The 22270-nt window shown below is 37.5% G+C and overlaps 1 protein-coding gene across 6 annotated transcripts in view; it reads right to left on the reverse strand.

The window, feature by feature from the left end:
* Positions 1–15650, reverse strand: part of cfap20dc (CFAP20 domain containing) — a 37566-nt gene extending 21916 nt beyond the window's left edge. For 2 of the 6 annotated variants that reach the window (XM_080890649.1, XM_080890646.1), the window contains exons 1-11: positions 15513–15650; positions 15274–15363; positions 14874–14967; positions 14699–14771; positions 13608–13722; positions 13281–13428; positions 12685–12831; positions 10453–10568; positions 10159–10261; positions 8512–8652; positions 5741–6054 (exon numbers count right to left, since the gene is read on the reverse strand). In XM_080890649.1, coding sequence (XP_080746775.1) covers positions 5741–6054; positions 8512–8652; positions 10159–10261; positions 10453–10568; positions 12685–12831; positions 13281–13428; positions 13608–13722; positions 14699–14771; positions 14874–14967; positions 15274–15363; positions 15513–15533 — 1362 coding nt within the window. In that variant the 5' untranslated portion in view covers positions 15534–15650. The remainder of the gene's footprint in view (positions 1–5740; positions 6055–8511; positions 8653–10158; positions 10262–10452; positions 10569–12684; positions 12832–13280; positions 13429–13607; positions 13723–14698; positions 14772–14873; positions 14968–15273; positions 15364–15512) is intronic. The other 4 variants (XM_080890648.1, XM_080890647.1, XM_080890651.1 and 1 more) reach the window with 4 other exon arrangements.
* Between the last annotated feature and the right edge of the window lie 6620 nt (positions 15651–22270).

A 22270-nucleotide genomic window follows, 5' to 3' on the forward strand; every position in this document is an offset into this window, starting at 1 on the left:
TGTATGTATATATGTATATATATGTATGTATGTATGTATGTATGTATGTATGTATATATATGTATGTATATGTATGTATGTATGTATATATATGTATGTATATGTATGTATGTATGTATGTATGTATATGTATATATGTGTGTGTGTATATATATATATATATATATATATATATATATATATATATACCGTTCGATACAGTGCTTTCGGTTCGGTACGCATATGTATCGAACAATACAACATTTGTAATTTATTTTATCAATTTTCCTTCTGACAATGCTGTCTGTGTTGAGCGCTCAGTGAATCTGTGTTCGACTACTCCGCCTAGGCTGCACTGTCGAGCGCAGATCCACTGAGCGCTCAACACAGACAGCATAGTCAGAAGGAAGAGCGCAGGGCAAGCTAGCGAGACAGAAGTTAAGCTCTCCTTGCAACAGGCATTGAACCTCATTCAGATCTGGCGTTTGGAATTATTTTGGTGTGAACTAGTGTGTTAGCGCAGTTAGCTCGTTAACGTGTTGGCCGTCTAGCCCCATGCACAGAGCGATCGGCGGTAGCTCGTTAACGGAGATTTGCCGTGTTGTGGCGTTAAGGTCATTTCAACGAGATTAACCTGAAAGCACTAGTGGGAACACAACGAATATGACTGCACATTTACGCCGACATCATCCTAGTGCAAAGACAAGTGGAAGCAGACAAAAAAAAGCAAGCATGCTACTAACTTTAGCCGAGTCATTTAGACAGCTGTTAGCACATGATTCTCCTTATGCTGCTGAGAATATAGCCCAGAAGAAGCGGATAGTATAGCTTTTATTTTGGAAAGAGCCATTTCTCTGTAATAAACTCTCTTTTCCAAAGATGAGTGATTCCTCAATCAGATACAGGGCTTGCAATATCGCTAGCCCGACGTCCCGGAGCTAGCGATCTTTTCAGTCGGGCTACCAAAATCTATCTCTTCCCTGCCCATCGGGCTATTGTAGGAAAAATATATGTCAATGCTTTTGCATTCTTTCAGAAATGTAGCTGGGTAATTATGTCATTGGCATCGGTGAGCCACTGTCAATATGTGACATATTGAAGTCGCGTTTGAATTTGCGCTTGTTTTTTTGCTTTCACTTTGCAATCGTGCGAACTGTGTATAGAGAGCGACAGCACTGATCTGTGAGTGATGATAATTTGCGCACCAATTCCTCTGACATCGTCTTATTAATCGTTAGCTTACTATGCAAACATGACAAGTGAAATCTCCCGCAGCAAGCTTAAACATGTGAGAGGTTGATCGCGCAGAGAATCGCTGAGCTTATGTGAGTGCGTGTGTAAAAGCATTTCAGTTCTGCTGAGCCAAATAAGACAGGTCAGGGTGAAGAAGTGACAGCCAAAGAAAAGCTTACCACAAAACGGAGAAGTTATGACAAATCAGACTATAAGGCAAAAAGAAAGTGCAGCTTTATGGTTTCATGGACAAAATAATTTCTGTGGCTGCGATATGATGAGCTAAATAACCAGGGCTGCACATAAGTGGTCCGCAGGTGCGCATTCGCTGTCAAAATAAAAAACACGCACAAGGGTTAGGGTTAAATTTAAAAACTGTACTTTTGAGTTAAAATATATATTTATAATTTTAATAAATGACAAATTAAAAATGCATGAACATTTTTTGTATCGAAAAAATATCGAACCGTGACACCAAAGTATCGAACCGAACCGAACCGTGAATTTTGTGTATCGTTGCACCCCTAATATATATATATATATATATATATATATATATATATATATATATATATATATATATATATATATAGATAGATAGATAGATAGATAGATAGATATAGATAGATACACTGGGTGAATGTGCAGTAGTAGCAGCAAGGACCCTTGATGTCCTTGACACGCAAGCTCGCACCACGCTCCATTGGTCTTTATGAAATTGATTCTGTCATTAATTAGTCATGTCACATAAGCATTGTTATTGTTACTGTATAAAAGCTGTATTAACAGCATTATGAAAACAGTGAGATGTTCTATAACAGTCACCCTTTAAACAGGTATGGGTCTCTCTTGTTGTTGACAGAAATGAAGTTCTGGTTTCTTTTGCATTTATAGCAGCTTTTTCATTATGAGGAATAATAGTTACTGACCAGAAAACAAAAAGTCATAGGTGGGGAGAATGAAAACATAAAAGTTCTTTCTGTTACTGGTTTTAAACGGCTTTCAGCTGAGTAAAAGCAGCTGATTACCGTTAAGAGGTACAAAGAAGGGCAAATTAGTATGATGCTGTAATTGGACTAGAAAAAACAGATGGAAGCAGAAAGTTCTAAGGGTGATCCACTAACAACTCTCCAATTTCTAAACACAAACGTAGTCAGTTTATTTCAGTAATCACCAACACCATTTAACAAGAGCAGCCCAAATTGACCGGTCGCAAATAAAGAACAACTAACAACAGAGGCATAGCTTGTTGCCTCTGTTGTGATGGAAACAATATTGTATAAGTCTAGGTTTTATATATGTGTTTTTCCCATGGTAATTCAGACTAGGGAGAGGCCACAGAGGGAAAATCGATTTGCTCTAAGGCAATGGTGAAATCTTTAGTCAGACACTGAGTGGGGACTTGGTGGATCAGGGCAGACGCTCTGGATGAATCCTGAAACATGTGATGGAGGGCAAAACCATGTAATCTGTGTGTAACAGCTGTGTAGTGGTGTAGAAGAACGCCGAACATTATTTACCATTAGATCCAGAGCGATCCAATAAAGCTACTGCTGTGCCACATGTGCAAAAATACACACCCCTTTTTTCTGAATGCTGCGTGATATTGCAGGTATTTTACTGAACTCAAAGGAAAAAAAAAAATCAGATACACACCCAGGTGTGGACAACACTCAGTCTCAATCTGTGAGTCGAATGCCTCTACAAAATCCAGAGTTACAGTAAATGGCATTATTCTAACAAGTTTAACAACAGCCTGAGGTCCAATAACAGCTGTTTTGACAGATACTTTCAATGTTACGTAACAAACACAATATGTAACAGAAAAGAAGAAAAGAACAGCTCAGAAAAAGGTAAGCTATCGAGGTGAGGACTTGAGTGACGACCTATAGGACAGACCGAAAACTCTGGCAGGCAGCTGTGCCACTGTGGCGTTAAAGGGATTGTTCAAATAAGAGTGTTGGCAGCTATGTCAAGCGCAAATGAGTTAAAAGATGATTTTCTTTCAGTATGAAACAATGGCACACACAGCAGTAAACTGCCTACCGCAAACCTCAGTAAATTACAGCTGTAAGACTGACTTCTCAATTCTCCCTTCCCAAATGTTTCTACTCTGAAAAAGAAACTCCTGAAAATGCATGTGCAATGAGGCCAGCCACAAAAATAAATGTCTTCATGCCTTTACATTGCTAACCTTTTATTATAGCGCTATTATAAATCCCCCAAAATAGCATTTTAATGCAAACAGATTACAAACTCTGTATTAAGAAGTGACATTACTATATGTGAATTGTTATAATTTCCTTTTTTCTTTGTATGTAGATGTCAACCTTAACGGTTAAACACAATTACTGAAAACTCAGTTTCCCCAAAGCACGGTGGCAGAGATAGAAATAATATTGAGACAAAGCAATGCCTTTTGGAAAAAGAGCAAAGATAAAGAAAAAAAGTAGTAAACAAGAAAAGTTTTACAATTCACCTTATAGGTACTTTTTCAATCAGTCTAGTGTTCACACACATTGTTCTGGTTTGGACAGCAGGGTACTGAGGTCTTTAAAAAAAGAAAAAGAAAAGAAACAACAACAGAAAAAGCATGCTGCACTAACTATACAATGCCCAATGCTGAGGCAATAAATCCCTACAGTATTCTTTTATTCTTTATATGTGTTCTGATAGGCCCTTTATTAGATTATTTAACAAACACTATAAATTGGCAGCCAAGGAAGTTGAAATGGCTGTGCTCTTTTGACAGAGGTGAAAGTAGTTATAAAACCATTCTCCAAACCAATATTTCATGCAAATTCTAAAGAAATGTTCAACCTGGAAAGAGCTTTATGGAAGAAAGGTTATACATGCAATTTACAAAGGTCACTATAAAAGATTCATTTTTTGAAACCAATCTGTTTTACTGTTTTCCCAATACAATAACCCTGGCTCTTCAGTTTCAACATGTACATCTAGATCTGTACACAATGTCAGTGATAAATGTGAGCCTTAGGAGAAGCTCTTACAATACAAAATACAAAATCATAACATGCACTATTAATATTTTTTTATTCAATGTAGTTGCTAACCTTGTAGATATAATGCATTAATTTAAAACTGCCATAAAACAAAAAGAGTGTTGAGTTTGATATTGTAAGATCACTGGCCTTGTGTTTCTTAAGATGTGCTGTTCACACTAAACATGGTTGTCTTGTACTGTGCCCATGCACGACTGTACTCCCTTCCCCCTTGTCTGCTGGACTGCACTCACACTGTGCTTTATGATCCAGGCCTGAGCACGCATCAATTTGTCTCAGCATCTCAATAAGCTTTCTCCCCATTTCATGCACACACGCTTTTGAAAAGCACTCTTGTGAGCACAATGAGGTTCACAATTTTATGCATTTTGTGTCTTAATTTGGACAGGGTTTTGTTTTGTTTTTTTGAGCGGCGACACACTATTCTCTCACATGCCTTACAGATTTATAAATTACTTAATGCATTGACTTTCTCAGAGGCAATGGGTGTTTGAGTTTCATGCTTGGGCAGAAAACATATGCCCACATCTTGGACAGACAACATGCGCTCCTCACACAGTAGCAGTGATCATATTTGTTAAAGGAACTGGTACAGCCTAGCGTGAATAAAACCTTGAATTTAACTTTACATAATGTAATTGATTCAACATATCTCCTCGAATTTGTATGTGTGTTAGTTTCCTGTTCATTTCTGGGGTTTGCTTCATATTTTTTTGGTAATTGATTTTCCTCTTTGTTTCCTGTAACTTTACATTCTGTCTTTGTCTTCCCAACACCGATTCCACCTGTTTTTTGTTTTCTTATTGGATCTCTGTGTATACTTTGGCCTGTCCCTCCTTCATTTTTTGTCTCTATTTTTCTTATGCCCCTTTCTGGATTCCTATTTTGTTTTACCAAGTACATGACATGTTTTATTGCCAGTCAATAAAGCCTCAGCTTTTGTATTAATCCTGGCGCAGTGTTCTGCATTTGAGTTGTCTCCTGTAGAATCACAACAAGGATATTAATTTTGAATTATAAGATTTATTATAAAGTTTTAAATGAGTAAAAGTAATTAGCATGTCTTTGAAGATCATTCTTTGTGATCATAGTTTAATCTCCTTGCTAAGCATAAAGAAAATCATCGCTTTTTGTTACAAGTCTCAGAGCCATTAATAAATTATCTGATGATAAATAACCACGCTGACCTTTCAAGTGAAAATTTGATGCATAATATGAAATGTGCAATATGAAATACTACTCACCAAAAAATTTAAAGTGAAATTAAAGCTAGTACTTCAAACTTACTCTGATTAAACAGAGATAAATCAAACTTTGGGCATTTTGAAGGATTTCTTAGTGAATTAGACATAGTTTTTCATTTCTACTCCATGTCAAACTAGTAGTGCATGTAATATAAAGCAGTTTTTGCTTGACAGATAATCATTAAGTGTCCCCGCAAGACAGGGGCACTTTGTGTGTGTGAACTCAAAGAACAGTGTGCTTGTGTCTCTCCCTTAACATACCTCATCACTTTCACTGCCAATAAAGTCATCCTCGGGCTGGACATCATACCGCCTCCCAATCTTGCTCTGAACCTGATGATCTCCCATCTCCATCTTCTCCTGGTCACCCTGGCCTTGTCCTCGTTTGGGTGAGTGAGGCTGGGATGAGAAAGTGAACACCTCCTTTTGCAGAGTGAGCTGAGGCTCAGACCCTTCATTACTCTCCCAGCTGTTCCAGACCTTCAGGTCAGAAGGCAAACCTTGCTGCACAGAGCACAGTTGAGACTCTGTGACCATGAGTGCTGAACTTTCCTTTGCAGGAGTGTGACACTCATCTAAATGAAAGATGATAAAATAAGATCAAGTAACAAAAGAATAGTTGCAAGGAAATGTTATTAAGAGTTTTAAATGTACAAATTCCCAAGTATGTCTTTCACAACGCATGTAAACAATTAGACATGGAGTCAAATTACAATGAGCAATAAATCACTGTTTTATTACTTTTTAATCATACGGTTACTGTCATTCTAATTTGATTTGAATATGTGCACACGAAATTCATAATAACGATATAATAGGGTTGCAAATCATTCAACGACCTGGCAAAATAAGCATTAATGAAGTTATCCTGCACCGACATGTTTGTATTGCTTATTAACAACCCTGCTAGGTTAATTAGGTACAGTGAAACGTTATAGACAAAGAAAGAAGAAAAACATCAGTAGTAAGAAAACCATTTTACTGCTAATTTGTCACTGATGAAATGTCACCTATGCCAACTTTATATACATATATGTATATACATAGCAAAGAGAATAAAAGCTTGTTTTAGCCTTTAATGAATGCTGCATCCACTTCTGTTGGTATGCGAGAAACAATGAATCCTTATACTGCGAGATAAGCCTGAGATCACAGAAAGGGGCACCTAAATTTGAATGAGTGAGCACATTTGAATCTCTCGACAGTATAATCACTTTCTCTAATTGCCCACTGTGTGGCAAACCCTGTGCCCAGGAGATGTCCCTCTGACTTTTATTTAATGCGCCACATTACCATTAATGAACTAACTGCTTTCCGTCTGTGGGCAGGGCTGCAGCAAAGGAGCTTACTGCTGGAGAAACATCCATAATTGAGCTTTCGGAACACATGCACTCACTTCACAAGGACAATGTGGGTATAGGTGTGTCCGTGTGTGTGTGGGGTAGCAGTGCGGGGAGAGTTTGTGGGGGAGGGATCCCACAAGTGGCCTTGACACAGGTTATGCAAAATTAAAAAGGGGGGAAAAGCTTGTGTCCAATGTAGAATGAGATCTTTTAAAATTCATGCAACACTTCAACAATCCAGTTTAAAAAGTAAGAGTGGGAACACATATTGTTTTTCTCAAGCATAAACAAAGTGCTTATTAAAATCATAACATGCAAAGCAGTCATCAAAATCACCCAGCATGTACATTGCTCTAGTTTGTCTCGTGTTCCCATCTCTTGCTGTCGTGCTTAACTTTTACTGATACCACACATCTTCCAGGTGTCTATTTACGGCTGCTTTAAGCCTCATCGGCTACATGTTCTGACTTTTCTGCTAGGGTCAGAGGCTGGTGCTTGCTCTCCTGCCTGCTGGATGAAGGACTGCAGCTTTCCCAGCTTTCACTATTCCCTCTATGGTGCTGAGGTACAGCATCCCAAGGAGATGTTAACCATAACTGAAACACCTAATAATATAAAAGAATAGTACACCTTTAGCCCACCACAACACACATAGAATATACACTCAACTGCCACTTTATTAGGCACACCAGCTCATTAATGAAAATATTAAATCAGGTAATCACTAATAGCCAACAGAAATGGTTAGGATGACATGCAAATGAAATGTTCAAATAAAACATTAAAATGGGGAAAGAAAATGATTTCAGTGTCTCTGAACATGGAATGGCTGTTGGTGCCAGACGAGCTAGAGTATTTTAGAAACTGTTGATCTGCTGGGATTTTCCCACACAACCATCTCTAGAGTTTGCAGAGAATTGTCTGAAAAAGATCAAATATCCACCGAGCAGGCAGCTCTCTGGGTGGGAATGCCTTGTTGATTCCAGAGGTCAGAGGAGAATGGTCAGGCTGCTTTGAGCTGATAGGAAGGCAAAGTACAGTAACTGAAATAAGCTCAAATAAACGAAACCAAGGTATGCAGAAGAACAATTCTGAACGCACAAGATGTCAGACTTTAAAACAGACAGACAGCAGCAGCATCAGAAGACCACACCAGTTTCTGCTTCTGCCAGCTATGAACAGGAAATTGCAGCTAAAACTTGTATAGGTTCACCAAAATTGGAAGAAGAAGACTGAAAATTCCCTGCCTGATCTGATAAGTCTTGCTTTCTATTGCTACACTTTGATGGTAGGATCAGAATTTGGCATAAACTACCAAAAAGCATGGCTCCGGTATCCCTTGAATTAAGGCCCCCTATTACCAACTGAGAATTGTTTGAACATCACAGCCTACATAAATATTGCTGATGATCATCCATCCCTTTATAACCACAGTGTGACCATATGTGACACAAAGCTCATATCTCTAATAGAGCTCCTTTGGAATGTGGTAGAACAGGAGATTTATATCATGGATGTGGAATTTACAAATCTGCAGCATCTGTGTGATGCTACATGTCATCATGGACTAAAATCTCTGAGGAATGTTTCCAGTAACTGGTTGAACCTACACCACAAAGAATTAAGGCAGTGCTGAAGGCAAAATGGGGTCCAAGTGGCTGGTGAGTTTATACAGTGCATACAACTTACTTGATGATGTTTGCTTTTCTCCTCCAGCACTGATGACTCTCAGCTTCTTAGATCCCTTCTTGTCAACTGCTCTTTTTTTAGGGGGATGTGGCTGTAAACTGCCAGATGCTCCTACATAATGTACTTTCAACATTACAAAAGCTTTATAACACAAAACAGTCAAACAACAATGTTATTAGAGCTTGCCAGAAGCATATCTGTGAATTGATTATGCACCGTGAAAATCCTTATTAATGAAGGCATTTCAGTAACTGAGCTTCTTACATTCATTCAGTGAGGAGAATATTTCCAGCTACATTATGTTCAGCTGAATTAGGGAATTTTAATCATCCCATTTTTTTCATTCTGTCATGCTCAAAGAATGCTGTATTACCAGCCATAAAAGCTGTTATTAGGTGCTTGAAAGAGCATGTTCTGAGAAAGAGGACTCTTATTTTGTTAGTTTGTTGATTCTGATGCATTTACTGATGTCTAGTATCTGGAAGAAATGAAAAGGCAAAGTAACCATCTATGCTCTAAGGGAAAAGATGCACTGGAAATCAAGTATATTAAAACCCCACTATTATATTAAAACTTTTTTACTCTTTGAGGATTTAGTGTCAAAAACCATTCACAGGTACTGAGGTAATGGCAGCTAGTTTTGCACTGAAGATTTGTGGTAAAATCTGTTTCAGTTAGTTTCATTATACCAATGTTTAGTTCAAAGTATGATGAAAATGTTTTTGCAGACCACAATTTAAGTTCATAAAATAGGCATTAGTTGTTTTGTGCCTATATCTAACACTTCACATCAGCAAGTATAAGGTGAATCTGCTTCACAAACCTAAACTCTAATGAACTCTTCATTTCCTTTGTTGGCAAATTAGATAAAGTGGTCCTCAAGACCTGCACAGATTCAACAATAACATATCTGCCCAGTAACTGAAAGGTCACAGTGCAAAACTGCAATGCCCCTGGTTTGATTACAGCCAGCGGGTGTGTTGCATATCACACCCCTCTCTCACCCAATGTTCTGTTTCCTTCTTTGCTGTCAGCTATTCAATTAAGGCGTGATGCCAAAAAAACACATCTAAAAAAATATGACCTAATGAGGGTGTGGGGAGTAGTGCTTGTAGTATCTGTTTAATAACCCATCATCATTCTGCTCAGCATCGGCACAGAAAAAAATGAACAGAGGAAGTGAAAATAATATATTTTTTTGGCTTCTTTCCAAAGACTATTTTTGTTCTTCAGGTTTCAGCCTCTTTTTTTCTTTTTGGGTTAAAGAACTGTGTTTTTTTAATCCCTGTTGAAACCCCTAAATATCATTTTACAATTAAATATTTATCTAGTCCCATTTCCTGGGTTCTTCCTCATTTTCTAAACCTTGTTTAATGTGGCATGGGTTCCTGCAGATACACAACACTCCCAGTCCACACAGACATATGTTACAATGGTGTACATGCAGCCCAGAAAAGCATAACTTCAGCTTGAGCTAGTGTACAAAGAAATAGAAAGAAAAAGAAACAAACAAACAGATAATAGATAAATAAAGTCTGTAACAAGCAATGCTAAGTGTTTGAGTGATAAAATAGCAAGATGAACAGGGTTTGTTCATAGATAGCATTCAGACTCAATAAATCACTCTCTGTACTCTGTCAAATTTACCCTCATTGAGAATGTGGGAAGGTTCTCCATGTGATAAATTCTCACTCTGGTTGGTAATGCTCTGACTTTCTGTAGTAACCTTTTGGTTCATTCTACTCGATCCCTGTGGGACGTAACCAAAGGAAACATACAAGTTCAGAGACAAATTTATTCTGTTTTGTAGTAAATACAATTTATGGCAGGCATACAAATCATTCAGAGAGATATGCTGTAGGTTCTTACAGGATTGGCTAGATTACTAATTTGGAAAGGAAAAACAGAGACTACATTTCTTTCAGCTCCATCTTATGTTACCTTGCTTTTTCTTCCAGTTAGGAGAGGTGGTCCAGAGGCTCTGGAGCCTGAGGCTGTGTGTAAAATGCCCTGGGGCCTGGTTCTCCGATAACAGGTTGATCTGGCAGTGGTAGGAACTGCACAAAAGTAAGGCATTCCCATTAGTTATTGATCTGAATTGATTAGTTCCTGTAGGATTTCTCTTATGCTAATACATAAGGCCATTTCAGTTTGAAGGGCACAGACCAGCATTAAGATGAGGAAAGAGCTGTGTTCTTTCAAACTAAAAAGATCCCTTAAAGTCCCTTTGTAACTGTGAATAAAAATCTTTAGAACGTTCCCTTTTATGTAGATTATATACTGCAATATGTTTTTTTTAATTAAATTTCTTAAACTATATTGCAAACATAATCAATCAAGAAAATACTATGCACTTTACTAATGCTTAGCATTTTAATTAGAGTCTAATGGGCAAAATATTTTATGAGGAATGAAAATTAATGATTGGATACAAATTTGACTCTACTGCTGAGCTGATATAACGGATGTTTTTCTTTAATCTAACAATCTGTTCCATTTCATCATGTGAAAATAATGGGCTACAGTGGGAGATGTGATATGGCGACAACTTGACCCCGCTGTATCTGTGCCAGGACTCATCAGGACCACCTCTGCTGATGTTAACAGCCAAACACACTTTCTTGTAAAGCCTCATCAGAAGAGTGAGCAAATACTTTGCTCTCCACAAAACACGCACACACACACACACACACACACACATACACACTACAATAAAAAACAGGCAGAGCTTTGGTGGATTTAAGAAGAGAAAGAGATGATGTTGCCCCTGTGTGATACAGCAAGTTAAATTAATTGAACTTTACTGCTGGAATAGTGTACATTCCTCCTGAAACTTGAAAAAGAGTGATATAACCGCAAGAACTACAACAAGATCTATGTCTGCATAAGCTACAAATATTTTTAGAACAGACTTTAATTTCTGAGAAATTTTTGTCTTTGGGATTAAGAGAACGTCTTTGCTGAAGCACAGAGATAATCAGGGCTTGTTTGTTGTTGCATGATACAAAGTGCTGTAGCTTACTTTTAACAGTTTCTGACACTTTGGCTATTGAAGGATCAGCATTCACCCAGCAATTCTGTCAAATTCAAAATTGGATGCCTACTTTAATAGCAATCGTTTTAATTATGATTAGGAATGTTATGCTAATAATGCAGATGCTAATTATGAAAAGATATTTCTTGTGCATGGTTACTGCTCTCTTCTATGGGCACTGCTGGTTGACTCAACATGACTTAGACAGCTGTCAGAACAAATAAATATGCACTGATAAAAAAGGCCACAAAGGTGACAGAAGTGGATTACTGGTGCATGTCTTTTTGTATGAGGAGATAATTGCAGCTCCTTGAGTACAGGTGAGGCACAAATGAACACAAAAATGAAGACCACGGGAATTTCATTCCAGGAAAACAAAGTGATTATCATCACAGTGCCTTTGTAGCAAACACTTTCTCTACATGCAACCATTTGTGAACCGTTTCCTATTCATCTGTATAAATAAGTAAGTTCATGGGTGGACTGTGGCTCATATTGTGTACTCTCAATGTTACTCTCAAAACAATCAACGCTATGAACCTGCTGTAATCCATTAAAGAAGACCTACACTAAAGGACAAAAATATCTGACAAATTCTGTTCACCCTGTGAACATTACATTAATTTGAAATGTTATAACACACCACTATTATGCTCTAGTAACTATCACATCTCCTCTGGGGTCAAGAGCTTTGCACGGATTTTTAAATCCAGCTGCAGGGATTTCATCCACAACATTGTTGGTGGAGTCAGGCACTGATGCTGAAGATAAGGCCTGTCTTTGAGTCTGCACTCCAATTTATCCCAACAGCGCTCAGTGGCATTGAACTCAGATTTTGTGCAGAAAAATTACTTCACACCTAACTTATAAAGCCTTTTTCTTTACAAACCTGGCTTTGTGCAAAGGGGTACTGTTATCCTTCCAGATAAAACTCCTTCCTCCAAACTGTTGCTGAAAAGACTACCAATCTCAAAAACAAAGGGTCCTACTCCAAATAGTCTAAATCGTCTTTGTTAAACAAAGCAACAGCTACTTCATATATGATTTTAATGACAGTTTACACTTTGCACGCTTTATGGTTACTTTTGATGAAATTACAATTCTCAAAATGTTTTTTGTTTGTGTCTTATCTTACGTACCACAGTCAGAGTTAGAAAGACCAGTCCTCAAATCTGTCTTTCGCACATTTTCCCTGTTGAACACCTGAATGACTTGGTTCACGTCTGGTGGGAACTGGCAACTGCGTGGGATTAAGTCCATTAGACCAGCTCCACTGCGAAACATGTCTAGATTGGAAAAAGTAACAATCTCACACTAATATTAGCTATAAAATAAGCTCAAACACATTATTACAATATATAACATCACACCACAAAAGTAACACTTTGATCAACTGAAAAATACGAACTGACCGAGACACCCTTTTTGGTAGATAGAGTAGGTGTGCAGTAGGCAGCCAGTAATGTGCAGCTGTTATCACTGCTGAGCCATATCAGCCTTGAACAAAATCTACCACTGAGTTCTCAGCCAGCCACAGAAAAACAGCCAACTGTTTGTCTCTCTATCTCTCCAAACACACAAACATAATTTCACACAAACCCACAAGAACAAAGACCACTGGCTTGCTTCTGTGGCAAGTACTTAGGTACTGTATCTTTATTAAACACATTTGGAGTAGCGTATTGGGTAAGTCGATAAAACTTCAAAATTTGAAACCAGCAACCATCTACTTTACCATCATCTGACATTCCTGCATGCTCCGTTCTTACAGTGAAGATTCTCCGGACTTTGCAGGTAGCGAACAACGTGATGCCATCCAGTGTCAAAAATCCCTTGAACAGTTCACCGCTCAGTGATACAAGGTCGATGCATAATGTTGACCACTGAGACAACACATACAATATTAATTTGTAGTTAAAAGCACCACACACAGATAAAGATCAATACCTACTAAGAAACATGGAGAAGGAAAAAAACAAACAAACAAAAAACAAACAAACAAACAAACAGCTGACAGCAAATTTAATACTAAAGGAATGTCAAAGATGAATAAGATACTCACAACATTGCGTTTCAGTCCAACAAAAGGTATCTTTGCATGCAAAAGTGTGGCAGACACCTCTTTATGCACTGTTGATAAGTGGAGTCTTCTTTTTAGGCCCTCTGAATCAGTTATCCTGTGATTAACAGACAGCAAAGTAGAACATGAATTATCACCAGCATCAGTAGTGCCACTAAGAAATCATGACCTGTGAAAACAAAAAGCTTTATTGGTCTCTAGAGTAAGCTCTTAAAGATGTTTTCACTTTTATCTCACGCTGTGAAATCAGCTGTCATGACATACTCAAATGGAAGAAGAACAACGACACACAATGTTTTCACCAATTCTTAAAATAGTGTGCGAGTAAATAAGCAGGTAAGTGTAAGAAAATCATTTCAGGCAATATCTCTCCCTGATGCTCTTGATATCCAAACAGCAGTTTCTACTGCATACTGTAAGCTGCAGTTTACCAAAGATTTTTTGGGGTAAATATAGAATTTACCAAATTAGACTGAAATAGAATAAAGATTGAAATAATGAAACAATGTAGAGTGGCATTCTTCTTTCAGTGACTAAATGCTGCAGTGACGATATATGAACACACAATTGCATTATGCAATCAGAGCCACTAAATGCAAACTGTGGAGAAAAACAGCGAGCACTTGACATTCACATTCTACATTGTAATAATGTGGCTGTTCAGAATTTATAGTGGCACACAAGATAAAAGCCTTCTTTGTGACAAATTGTTGAACAATATCTTAATAATAAATGGTTATTTAGGCTGTTACATAACAGTCAATGAGGCACTTTGTTTTCTAAGTGGCTCGATGGGTTTTTTTCCTACCAGATGTAAACAAGCTGTTTTCACTGTGAGCCCATTGTTATTCAATCACTATTTCTTTGTCACACTGTACATTACTGGAAAAGCATTTGTCACTGTACATTACAATAAGCAAGTACTCTAAGTGAGTACATAAAATGTTATTTTGTTCTGCTCGCATACATTTTTCAGCCAGAATGTTAAAGATTTATACCAAAATGTTGAAGTCAGTCAATTGAATTAACATTTATAACATTTGTACCATAAGAACAATCTCTGCGCTACTTACACAAGCTCAGCAGAAAAGTCATGACCGTGAGAAACATTGACTTGAAGCACCAAAAATCTTTGGAGAAGTCCAACTAAGAAAAAAACAAACAAACGAAAAGAACGAGTTACTATTAATATTTAGAATTAAACAAAACAACAAGTTGCACACTTGTATGAAAGTAGTAGAGACTTACGAGACATTTTGCCATTCTCTGGCATTTGCATCTTGACTGTCTGGCTGCTTCCATCCAGACAGTAAACACATCCTTTGACTTCTTTATTATACTCCTAAGGGAGAAAATAATGCATAAGAGGAATTGCTCAGTCTCCGTGTGTTATGACCAGAAGACTACCTGTTGTGTAACTGCTCTCTGAGATCCAAAATTTATTTTGTGTATTTAGTTTTGTTTGTTTGCTTTTTATCTGAATAAGTCTGTAGCATATATGTTTAGAGAAATGCAATTGTTTCAGTCCTCATATGCAGGTGCCAGTTTGTCTTTGAGAGGATATAAAGCCTAGGTTAGTGTGATTACGTTACTGGTAATAAGCTAATAGTAAGTTAAACAAACAGCTCTAAAAAAATAAATAACTAACTTTATATATGGCTGACGGCCCTCCGCAGAGTTTCCATTTAGCCGCAGGGTCTTTTCCTTGTCCACTGAAGATCTCAACCACAGCTCCACCCTGCAAGAAACAACTAGTTCTCGCTAGCCTGCAGTCGATGTTACATCAGCCTGAAGCTCATATCAGCTCCGAGGAAATTGTATTTTTATACACAGGGCAAGAATTTTAGTAAATAAAGGGCTAAATTGATTCGGTTAAAATAAGCTTACCTGATAATTATTCCTGAACATTTTACATGACACAACGTCAGCGGTGTGAAAATACTTTTTGACGTGGGCGTACACCCCTGCTCAAATGATATAGGCAGTTGAGGAACACCAGTTTAGTTAACTCTGGACACGTCTCCATAGCAACCGGCAAAGTCCCGCTTGTAGAGCTCAAATCTCGCGAGTGTTTCTGTTTATGTTGTTTGTGTGTTTCCGTTTACCTTAACCTGAACAAAATCCCTATTAGAATACAGATTAACCCCACACTCCAAATTTGACATGTCTTATAAAGCGATACCTGACCAAAGGTTAACTAACCAGTCATTTTTCCTAAGCCTTCCGACAGAGGTAGCTAGTACTTTTTTAAATATACCTTTTGTCTGTAAAAACAAACAAGAGCCGATGGTAACTGGAATAATTAAATCGGCACAGGTGACTCAAACAATTCTCACCTGCTATTTTTATTGTAAATAGCTGTTGTCGTTTACCTGCCACTCATGAAATCCAATAGGCGAATAACCTACTTTCACTTCTTTTTTAGAAAAAATCCTGTCTGACACTCAGTTAACGCAATTTTGAAATTAATGTGATGGCAAGATTAGCGGCCTACTTCTGACAGGGTGCTATAAATTAATCAGACATAATAGTTACTCACCGTATAAATTAGCCCCATTATTGACAAAAATGTAGCACAATGAAATTTGAAAGATTTAAACAAGAAAGCTCAGATCACAAAATGTCCTTTGACTCTGCTTTTTTCACAACCAAAGTTTGTTATAGGCCATTTTTAATGGATTTCACTGCGGGGTTTTTTTTTGTTTTGATGTTTGTTTATTTGAGAGAAATAATATCTTTTATGTCTCATCATATTTCATGTTGCCAGACAATGTAGATGGAGAGTTTAGCAGTGAAAAGAAACCTCAGAAAAATACTCTTTTTTTTTTTTATCAAGAAATATTTGTGGAGTTGCAAAATCTAAGATGTGTTAATTATCCCAAGAATATCGTTCCTAAAGGTGCTGCTTAACAAACAGTTAAAAATAGACCAGTGTTTAAGTTCTAGCCTCTCTTGAAATGCTAAAATCCATTATTGTGTCATTGTCACTTGCTTTGTTTACCCTGGCAGCAAAGCTATTATGAGATCAAAAAGATGTCTTTTAATTAGCTACTCAGGGAGGAAACATCCGGAAGTACAACTGTATGTCTTACAGCTTATTAACATTTTTTGCTTGTATCCGACTTCAAATACGACGTGGTCTCAGTTATTTATGGATATAGAACAAAGGAAAACAAAGAAATCTATCCACTCGCACCTATGATGACTACAGTGAGTTTGCCAAACAAGTACTGCAGTCATTTTCATTGTGAGGGATTTCAGTGTTCAGTGCAATAACACCAACATCTTAAAACTCAGCATTGCAACAAAAATGTAATGTTGTGAACTGTGAAAATTCTCATACCAGCAGATGAATAACCAAACACACGTCTCCAGTTTGTCAAATGTCAAGTATACACTCACTGGCCACTTTGTTAGGTACCCCTCTTCAGCTTCTCATTGATGCAAATATCTAATAAACCAATTAAATCCAGCAACTCATTGCATTTAAGCATGTAGATGTGGTCAAGATGACCTACTGAAGTTCAAATAGAACATCGGAATGGGGAAGAAAGTTTATTTAAGTCACTTTGAGTGCAGTGTGGTGTTTGGTGACGGGCAAGCTGGTCAAAATATTTCAGAAACTGATGCTCTACTGAGATTTCCCCACAAAACCATCTATAGGGTTTACAGAGAAAGGTCTGGAAAAAGAGAAGATATCCAGTGAGTGGCAGTGGAGGTGGCTCTGGGTAAAAATGCCTTGCTGATGTCAGAGGAGAATGGCCAAATGACACTGAGCTTATTTGAAGAAAAAGGGTAACTCAAATAACCACGCTACAAGAATTAGCATGGCAAACCTTAAAGCAGATAGGCTACAATTCACACAAGCTCAATGGCTCAGGATGGTGGGATGCTTTGAGTCCCTTAGTACCAGCTAAACATAGGTTAAAGACCTACCTGAGTGTTGTTGCTGGCCACGTCCATCCCTTAATGAGCACAAGGCTTATTCTGAGGGCTGCTTTAGCATGATAAAGGGCCTTGTCACAAAGTTGAGATCATCTCACGCTGATTTCTTGAACATGCCAATGAGTTCACTGATGGCTCCACAGTAACCAGCTCTGAATCCAACAGAGTACCTATGGAATGTGGTGGAATGGGAGATTCACATCTGTAGCAACTGTGTGATGACATCATGTCAGTATAGACCAAAATTTATGAGGAATGCTTCCAGCAACTTGTGGAATCAGTGCCATCGAGAATTAAGGCAGCTCTGAAGGTATACCTAGCAAGGTGTACCTAATAAATTGTTTGGTGAGTGCCATAGACATTGGATCATATTTTGTTTTGTTTTGTTTTTTCCCCTTTGATTTCCCAGTTTAAAATTTACATTGTAGCCGATGCAGGACTTTCTTGCCTAGTTTCAACTTATTTTCTTTAAGATAAAATAAACTTCAACCTCCAAGCAAGGTAAACAGCTTTAGCTTCCATTGTGCCTCTCTGTTGCATAAAAAAAATTAGGATTTCTTATGGAAATATGGAGAAAGTCGACTTCCTCCTTATTTATTAAAATGACAATAATTTTATTCATCAACTCCAGAATTGTGCAGTTGTGCTTTCAATCCGTCATTTCTGTTACAACCAGTAAATGCAGGTGTAACCAAATTTACCAGTACTGAAATCTCCAACATTACTACGTTAATAACCACAGACGTCAGGCCTATTGTTGGTACTCCTTGCTTCACAGATGCCTTTCTTATTATTAACTCTACTTACATAATTAGATACCTTTACAAATCTATCCACAGCAGAACAGAAAGTCTTGTTTTAATGGTTGATAACCTTTTATGAGTGTGGTATTGGAAGACATGTAATACTTAAGCTCTTATGCTGTTCAGTATATAACATATACAATCTATCAAGTGTAACAGCTCATTATATTCTTTACCTAACCTTAATAGAGAGTACGAAGGTGAAGAAACTCCATCAACCACTGGCTTGTAGTCTCTATATAGTCTGTCCTTTCTTCGTAACTATTTTATTATGGATGCAGAATTGTGTGTAAGATGTGTGCAAGATCAGAAACAGCGTCAACAGAGCATGGTACTTTGAAAGGTTCATAATTGACTTTTTTCTTTGCAGAAATGGCTTGACGCTGATTGGGACAGACAGCATCATTAAAATAAAGCCTGGCATGCAGTGAACACTGATGAAGCCGGTATGGAGAAATCACTTAATAAATCAGCTCTTGTTAGCATACTTAATTATGACTAATTATTCAGTCATTATTTTGAAAAGAATCTATTCATTTACAACAGTCAAAACACATCAATTACTGTTCTCAATGTTAGTTCTGAAATGTTGTAGGGTGACTGCAACACAGAGGATTTCAATGGAATGACCACAGTCATGCCACTGATACTCTCAAAATACAGGCTTTATCGTGAAACTATTGTGCAGTTCAGGGCTTCTGAGTTAAACTAATCATTTCCATGACTACGCATTGCATTTACACATGATTTGGATGCAGGGATTGAACCTTACAGATGAGCATTTCAGAGTATAGTAGCAGACCTCTACCTTAAAGCCATTTGTATTGATCCAGTCTGGGTTTTTTCTTCTAAATGCTTTGCTTCTTTCAGCATAAAAAAAAAAAAGAAAGACAAAAGATCGTTTAACCACCAAAAGGAATGGATCCCATTATGCAAGTGGGTTTCTGTTTTTTCTTAACCCCAGCCTAGGCTAATATATTATAATTTGTGTTCAGTTTGCCAGCTATAGCTTATGAATTCAGATGAATTAACCTAAATCATTGTCAGATGATAGGTGGTAGGTGGTAGTTTAATGAGTTCCCTCTTTTGTTCCTCACAAAGACTGTGTACTTGCATGCAACCAACGCCTGCTAAAACATGATTAGTGAATAGTATACCAGCATACAGAATGAGAAAACTCACATCTGAAAAGTATTTTTCCTGCAGATTCTACTTATTCATTTGCAGATATGCAATAACCTCCAAAGTATGTAGTCATTATAAATGTGCAGCCTTGGAATATGAACACATGCTTCCCTTGAGTGTCATCACAAGTTCAAAAAGACAAACTAATCACAGTGAGTAGTCAGATATCACGGTCACTAACATCCTTCATAGCCCTCTTCCTTTTGCTAGCTGTGACACGTGGGACAAATTCTGGACTACTACGGCTTTTGTGTTTCAAAAAGCTTTATTCTAGTCTTTTGATAGCAACTGAGCAGGAAATCACAAAGCTTACATTACAACACAGCAGTCCATTATATCTGCTCATGTTTCTCATGAAGCCCTATTTCACTTAATGTTTCAAATATAGCACAACCTACATCTCAACCCCTTACCCTTGAAAAGGGCTTTTGTCTTAGCTCAATTCAAATATCTCCTCACACTTAAGTCCTTACTATGTGAAGTGATTTTTTTTCACAGCATTGCACTGCACAGCATTCAGTTAAATTTTGTATACATACTGTGCCAGATTTTATAGTGTGAATTTCAACAGCAAGCTGTGAGCTTGTGCAAAAGGTCCCAGCTTCTGGTTTAATAAACAGTATCACCTTGAAAGGCCAGCTTTTCTTTTATATCTGAAGACATATTTAGGTCACTGTGTTCTTTTGTTTTTATTCTTTATAGAATTGCTTTCAGCTAGTCTACTAGGATTACCAAGAGGTAATTTTCTGAGGTCAGAACACGTACATTACAGAGAAACATTTAGTGGAAGCATTGCAGCTTTTTTATTTTGAAAATAGCAGTGGAACCATTAAAAGACAAAATACCAAAATCTGTGTTTCCATTAAAATTACTCTTAGGAGAATGTGACATAACGTACTTAGCTGCCCATTATGTACAAACATGCCACGGCTCAAGGGACACGACCATAAAATGTGTTCACATAGGCACAAACACGTACACACGATTAAAATATGTTTTAAAGCATTTTTTTCTTTTAGAAAGAACAAGCACTTTAAAATGTATTAAAGGTAAAATATGTGCGATTTCTCATCAGAAATCGTGAACACAGAGGGGGCAGCATTTTAGGAAAAGTATTACCATGATTTTATGATCGAAATTTCCCCCCACCAACCGCCTCCATCTGTGCACTGCACTCACGTGGGATAAGAAAAGTCTGTGCTTTGCTGACATCTGTGGTCAGCAGCTACATTAATAGTATACCAACTGTTGAGTCTGCTGAAAGGCAGAAACATGTTGTCCATCCGTTCGTGGAGATTTCACAGTTTTTTGGGCTTTTTTTTCCTTCTTGTGTCCATGAATGGATTTCCATGCTGTGCTGCGACAGGAGTCCTCCTAAATTTGGGTCTATGATGCTGTCCAAACTTTTATTTATAATTACCAATGTTGGCTCCATAACTCCCGTGCTGTAAAGAGGCAGAACATAGGTTCAGATGGCATAAAATCACAGCAAAAAGAAAAAAGGATCAACATGCCATATTTGGGCAGAAAAGATTTTACCTCTGTGATTTGTGCTAGGTATTTTTTTTATTTAAAAATTAAAGACATATCAACATGGATCTTTGAAAATATTACAAATTACTAGAGGTCCTGAGGTGGTAATAGTCACATGTGAATAGTATTAATCATACTATTAACAACAGTTTACTTAGCAGTCTAGAAGAAACAAGTTCAGCATCAAACTTAATTCCTTTTTTCTCCAAAAGCTGTCTGAGGCAATGGAAAGTGGTGCAAATGTTTATTCTTGTTGCATTTTTATTTTTATCATTTCATTTCTTGAAGAAGCTTCAGACATTGTTCTGTTTACTGTCTCAGCATCAGTTCTACTTCTTTGTTCTCTCTCTTCTTTGGACTCAAGGCAGGCTAGATGCAACATTGATTTACTGTGGTATTATACAAGGGTAATGCCTGGCAATAGCTCAACTTTACTATATATCTCTGGAACGCAGTGCATAGAGATCTTGGATATACTGTTGCATTGTTTCTTCACATTTTGCTGATGTATTTAGTTCAAAATTCTGCAAATTGTAACTTCACGTTTGTGTAGCCCACAAGGAGAACTTTTATTTCTCGTTTAAATTGCATACCAAACTTCCCTTAAGCCTAAAGATGCGCAACAGTCTTCTGCAACATTTTCTCTCACTGAAATTCCCAGTTGATGTGGATTAAAAAAAGAAAATCATGTCATCATTGTTTTCATAGTTTGCCATTTTATAGCCTCCCTGGATTAAAAAAAATACTGTGATCCAATGAAGTGTCACTCTAGAAGAGAAAAAAAACTGTACCAAAAGGTGAGCTGAAAACAGAAAAACGAGAAGAGGACTGTCATTAATTAAAATTAGCCTGAGGCAGTCGGTAAAATCATGAAGGAGGGTGCTGATTAATTTGTCAAAGTACGCTGTTTCCAAATTTCATTTCGCTGTTGTTCTGAAAATACTGGACACCTCAGTGACAGGTGATAATTTGCATGCATGGCTGGAGACACTTTGTGTATTTAAAGATTTAGGGTTCTGAATTTGACGATTAATAATTGCTTGTTATGACAGAGGTGTGTTGCTTGGGGTGCAAGGAAGCATGTCAATGAACACAACACCCACACACATAGTAAAACCCCTTAAACATGCCCTGGGACAAGATTTTGGAAGAGCAAAGACTGATGAATGTATCTGTGAA

The sequence above is a fragment of the Rhamphochromis sp. 'chilingali' genome, assembly GCF_963969265.1.
Source record: "Rhamphochromis sp. 'chilingali' genome assembly, chromosome: 9".
Taxonomy (NCBI): domain Eukaryota; kingdom Metazoa; phylum Chordata; class Actinopteri; order Cichliformes; family Cichlidae; genus Rhamphochromis; species Rhamphochromis sp. 'chilingali'.